General features: G+C 39.3%; 1 protein-coding gene across 2 annotated transcripts in view; it reads right to left on the bottom strand.

The window, feature by feature from the left end:
* Positions 1 to 411: 411 nt before the first annotated feature.
* The window catches only part of LOC120517712, an 87232-nt gene continuing 81643 nt past the window's right edge, over positions 412 to 6000 (bottom strand). For both annotated transcript variants that reach the window (XM_039740165.1, XM_039740166.1), the window contains exon 10: positions 412 to 972. In XM_039740165.1, coding sequence (XP_039596099.1) covers positions 870 to 972 — 103 coding nt within the window. In that variant the 3' untranslated portion in view covers positions 412 to 869. The remainder of the gene's footprint in view (positions 973 to 6000) is intronic.

Raw genomic sequence — 6000 nt, 5'->3', positions numbered from 1 at the left:
CTCATCAATTCTACGCACTCACTCAAATGTGCAATGCTACAATTTACAACAACTACAATGGAAAAGCTGTAACTCTCAAAGAAAGCATGAGTTGGGGATTTTTATTTCAGAACCAATTCTATAAACAGAGAAAAGTGTTAATAAGGAATGCTGTTTTTGCCTTGAAAGCACAGCAGGACTTCTTATGCTCCATGAGCTGCTCTGACTCCTGCACAGTGGATTCACTCTCATCTTTCTCCCTTTCTCTTGGGCTTTGTCTGTTGCTCCTGACCATTTCCTTTTTTTATTGCCTCACCTACCACCCTGAAACTCGTACCACAGGTTTAGGACCACTGCTTTCCATTATTACTGTGAAAGGAAGATACTGTACAGGCCAAACAAACAGGCTAAAAATTTAAAACCAACACAGAATATATGAAAATCTTTTAATTAAGAAATGCAAAAACCACAACAGTAAAAATATATGGAAAAACACATATAAAAACAGGATATCCTTAAATCTCGTTCAAAGCACTAATTAATAACTGCTTTTGTTTAAAAAAAACATGAAGAACTTTAAATAAAACAGCATCTTCTGCAATGGCTAAAAACAATGACCTACTGAAGCCTATACTGGGACAGGACATACTGTACAAGCAGTGACATTTTCAGTTCAAACAGTTAATGAATCTTAAAACAGAATTTGATTGTAAATAAAATGGAAGCAATTTTAGGAAACTAATTCCTAAACTAATCCACAAATATATCAAATTTTATTGCATACCAATAACATACACAAAAGAGATTATGTGCTGGTGGCTCCGTTTAGAGAAACGGTCAGAGGTCTGCAGCATTGTTGTCCTTTCTCAAAAATGTCCTTAACAGATATATCATCTGCGCTTCTTTGCATGCACTGATCCATGTTCCCTATAAGGATGAGAGCGAAGTTCTCTTCCATGTATTTTTTGTGCATCTGCCATTTTCTTTTGAGGCCTTAAAACAAAAAGTATTATTGTAATGTATCATTAATTAAGAAATAATGAAAAACAAAAACCTTACTCAGTATTTGAAATTCAAATTGAGATAATGACATCTATGGAATGCAAATACTAATATCAATGAAAACCACTGAATGGTGTCAAATACTGACCAGGTACTGACTGACAGACAGACAGACAAGTCAAGTCAAGTTGGGGAGCATGCACTGGTACAGTGCATTGACGCAACCACTACACAACGAAACAACTCAACTTGGGATCCTGGTTGGCAATCCCCCAGGCAGACACGTGGTCCAGTCCCACCCTCTGGAGATGACCCTCCATCTGCTGCAGCCAGGTGTTAGGTGGGCAACCCCTTGGCCTGGTCCAGCCACTCGGATCCCCAACAATGAGGATCTTACAAGCTGGATCACCCTTGGGGAAATGCGTCACAAGGCCCTAGTGCCATAACTGACACTCCCTCACAATGCAGGTAATGTGCCTCATTCGGGACTCCACGAGCAACTGCTGATTTCGACACAAAGTCAAAGCAACGGTACCCAAGGATTTTCCGGAGAGACACAGTACCAAAGTAGTCCAGTCTTCGTCTCAGGTGACTGGATAGCGTCCATGTTTTGCAACCATATAGCAAGACAGGAAGCACTAAGACTCTTAAACACTTGGACCTTCATCCTTTTGCATAGATATCGGGAGCGCCACACACCCCTTTTCAGTGATCTCATGACCCCCCCATGCTCTCCCAATCCGTCTACTGACTTCATAGAAAGAGTCACCAGAGGCATGAATGTCACTACCGAGGTAAGTAAACCTCTTGACAAGGTCAGCACTCTCTCCGCAAACAGTCACACTGCTGACGGCTGTGCCCAAGAGGTCATTAAAGGCCTGGATCTTGGTTTTTATCTAGGACACTCGCAAGCCCAGACACTTAGATTCCTCGCTCAGTCTCTCGAGCGCTCCGATCAGAGACTCCATTGACTCCGCGAAGATCACAGACAGACACCTTTATTTAAATCAACATATTGTCCGTTATTTGCCATCTGGGTGACAATTGTAAGACTACCAAGCAAACATGTAGAACAACCTTAAAGTGTCAAAATACCAAACAAATTAATCTTTTAACGAGACATCATTACTTGTCACTTTAATAGATCAATAACAAAGACTAACGTTATCGTTGATATAGATCTCCAAGATATTTTTCCAATTGTTAGATGATTGGTATTGCTGTTAGCTGCTTTTTTATTTCTACATTTTAATGATTTGTTAAATCTAGATATGAAATTTGAATATTGCTTACTTTAAAAGATAAAGGTTGACAATCAAAAACAATTCAGTCCATGGTTAGCTAACAGGTAATTTGTCCCAATATCATATATACTTTAACAGATTTCACATTTTCTACTTGACTTGGTACTTTGTTTTAGATTTTCATAACCTGGTGTACGAGATATTGCTCATTTGTTTCCATCTTAAATGCAATAATTCCATCCTGAGAAAACAACTCATTGTTTAATTGAGATTTGGTTGATGCTTTGAAAATTCTGAGCATCTGCTTTAGGTCACCACACTGCCTACTTTGGCACAACACTAAAGAGGTTTAATTCTCCTAGTGTGTCAGAGTATAGTAGGCCCTTTACTCCAGTGATAAACTTGGTTGTTGTTCTCCACACTACGTCTACAAGTGCACTAGACGTAGGTAACTGCTCAATAGATTATAGCATTTTTCTAAATTATTTAAAAACTGCAGTAATTTAGATAATGTTAGACTTACCTCTAACCTCCCTATTTTAAGCATACTGTAATTTTAGAAAAAGTGTTTTTTTAACAATTGAATGAATAGTAATTTTATTCTTAAAAAGTAACAAGTTATGTTTTAGATATGCTATAATCATAACACAAAAACTGCTTTAGACAAAGCAGTAAATGACTTGTTGTTTATTACTGAATATAACATTATCTTTCCTTGTAGACTTGGCCACTTCATTTAATATTGTAGTTGTTCTCAATCATATCTCTCTATTATAAAAAAATCTTGGGGAGGCAGACTAGGGAGATGAGACGTGATCTTCTTGGAAGACAATTTGTCCCGCGAGAGACACTTTAACTTGCTCCCAGCTCTTAAAACAACGCCAAACATAACACGCAGCTCACCAGCAGATGATCCGACGGCATCTCCTTAGCGTGCGTTCAGCCCCCAAGACACCCCCTTCACAATGCGAGCAGCGTTATATGTCCTGTGAGAAAGAGATTTAACAACGCCCGGGGCCGGAAATAGAGGACAAGTATTGTTTTTACAATGTCACGTGAGACAAGTCAGTGAGCCATCATTTAAAACAAGTCCACGGACATCTAACCTAGCAGCTGTTGGATTGGTTTTGGCAGACATGCATCATGTGCTCCCAGCTCTTAAAACAATGACATGAGACAAGCAAGACATGCAGCTCACCAGCAGCAGAAAGGCAGCAGATGATCCGACCGCTTCTCCTTAGCGAGCGTTCAGCCACCCTATCCATCCCTCCCCCCACTTCACACTGCGAACAGCAGAGACATGAATTTGAAAAGGACAGCTGCTGTACAGGCTTTGAAATGATCGGGCAGCAAGACAAGCAGAACAGGAAGCTCGCCAGCAGCAGAAAGACAGCAGATGATCTGATGGCATCACCTTAACTCTTTTCAGGGATAGAGGGTGATAATCAGCTGTTAATGGCGACAAATCTCACTGTCACGTCACAGGCATTCCTTCTGTGCTTGGAGGAATGCTAGACTCGTTGACTCGGCAACTAATGCTAGCATGTGCGTGAAATTTTTTGAATCGCGGGCTGCGTTTGCATCGCATTCTTGTTTTTCAAAGTGTAAACCCACAACAAAAGACGAGATGAAGCGTGCTGTGGTATTACAAATAGAGATGGGACAGAACTGGTGAATAATTTCAGGGAGCATTGGTCCAAACGTGCTTTGTCCCCTTGTGGCTTTGGACAGGTTATGCAGCATGGTGATAGGTACGTGCTGCTGCAAAGTTTTATTCACTTCTGTAATAAACAGAAGCAAATCCCATGGGGTGAGCCAGGCTATAATGCCATGCATAAAGTTCATAAAGTTTCAGAAGATGAAAAGAGGTGACAATACGGTTTTCATGCGGGCAGAAAACTTGGTGGCAGTGGAATGGCACGATGGCAAAAGGGTGACTTGTCTCTCTACAGTACACACTAACAATATATGTGAGAAAGTGCAGCAACAGACAATTGAAAAGTAGGCACCAAAGCAACACGTATTGTAAGCAGTACAATGTGGCAATGACTGAAATTGGCTGCTTTGAGCAAGATCAGACTTTGCAGGACTTTGCTGTGTAAAATGTATGTGATATGTATGTGAAATCATAGAGTATGCAGGCTCATACAACATGCAAGACAGTAACATTTGTCAAAAGTAAATATTTTTTGTTGATTTGATATGTTAAACAATTGCTTTGTGTTCTTTTTTAAAAAATGTTAGTTTTTGGAAAAATATTCAGCCCTGGGAGATAAGAAACAAAAAAAAAAATTTGCCCTAAAAGAGTTAATGTGAGTTCAGCCGCACCCCCTTCACAACGCGAGCAGCGTTATATGTTCTGCAAGAAAGAGATGTAACCATGCCCGGGGCCGGAAATAAACGACAAGCATTGTTTTTACAAAAGTTTTAAAGTAAAAGTGAAAATAATGCATATGCAACAGTTCCCATGAAAATAACAATCTCTATAAATTGTATATCCGGTAAACTAAACATGGGGTGGGCGAGCGAAGCCCCCTAGTATAATTAGAAGAAAATCCTGTGAGAGTTCTGGTGACTGGGTATCAGAAATATCGTGCATGGTATGCCTCAGGGGTCAGTTCTAAGTCTTTTCATTTTTCTCACTTTACATACCTCCATTAAGAAAGATCATTTTAAACTTAAGGTAAATTACTATAGGCATGTAGATGATATGTAGCTATAATGATTCCAAAGATTATTAAAACAGTAGGAGGCTGAACGTTTAGTTTCAGGGCTCCAAAGTTGTGGAATGATCTGCCTGCTACTATAAGAGATGCCCCTTCAGTCTGAGCTTTCAAATACCAGCTTTCAAAGACTCGCTACTTTAGTTTAGCATACCCAGACTAGAGCTGCTGATTATCTGTGTATACTGCATCTCTGTGGTTAGTCATTAGTACTAAAACATGAGAAATATATTTATAATTTGTTACTAACACTCATTTACTGCTTCTCTTCTCTGTACTCACATGTGACACTTGGTGCCACCACTTAACTGCCAAGTTGTTTGCATGCCTATGGAAAAGTCATCTCAGATAAAGGAACACTGAAATCATTGGGTAGAAGAGTCCTTTCATTTGATTGACTGGCCCAGTATTGACTCAGCTATGGAATGGCCAGTGGTGGGCAGTCAGCTTGTTGGCCGAGGTCTCCAGGACTCTGAACAAATCTGAATCCTCACAATTTATTCCTGCATTTTGTCTTTGTAGTTTGTACTATTACTGTTCTATTGTATTGGAGGTAGCAATGGCAGATTAGCCATCTAAATCTGTGAAGAGAATTACTTGTGTTCTGTTTTGTGTGTTGTGTTTACCTTATTTTTTCATATCCACTGGCACACCCAACCAACCTGTAGTCTCTCTCTGAATTCCCTTTCCAAAGATTTCTTCCATTTTTCCCCCCTATAAAAATTTTGTCTTGTCTTCTTAGGAAGTCAAGGCTGGGGTGATGTCAAAAAACAGGGCATGTTAAGGCCCATTGCAGCACTCCTTGTATGATGTTGGGCTAAAGAAAAAAATTCTTCTTGTTGTTGTATAACTACATATAGCATGGCATGACCCAGTGTGTCTTACAAAGATTACAGAAAGTAGGATCAATAAATTTATTAAACTAAAAAGAAAAACAAAATCTCTAGTTACTAACAGTAGCAAAAAAAAAAAAAAAAAGTAAAATCAGAAGTAAATAATGTAACTGTTATTATGGATTCAAGGCTTAATTTTAATTCACATATTAACCATAT

Source organism: Polypterus senegalus, chromosome 17 (genome assembly GCF_016835505.1).
Source record: "Polypterus senegalus isolate Bchr_013 chromosome 17, ASM1683550v1, whole genome shotgun sequence".
Classification (NCBI taxonomy): domain Eukaryota; kingdom Metazoa; phylum Chordata; class Cladistia; order Polypteriformes; family Polypteridae; genus Polypterus; species Polypterus senegalus.
Note: the sequence above shows the minus strand (reverse complement) of the source record. Positions and strands in the feature narration are given on the sequence as shown.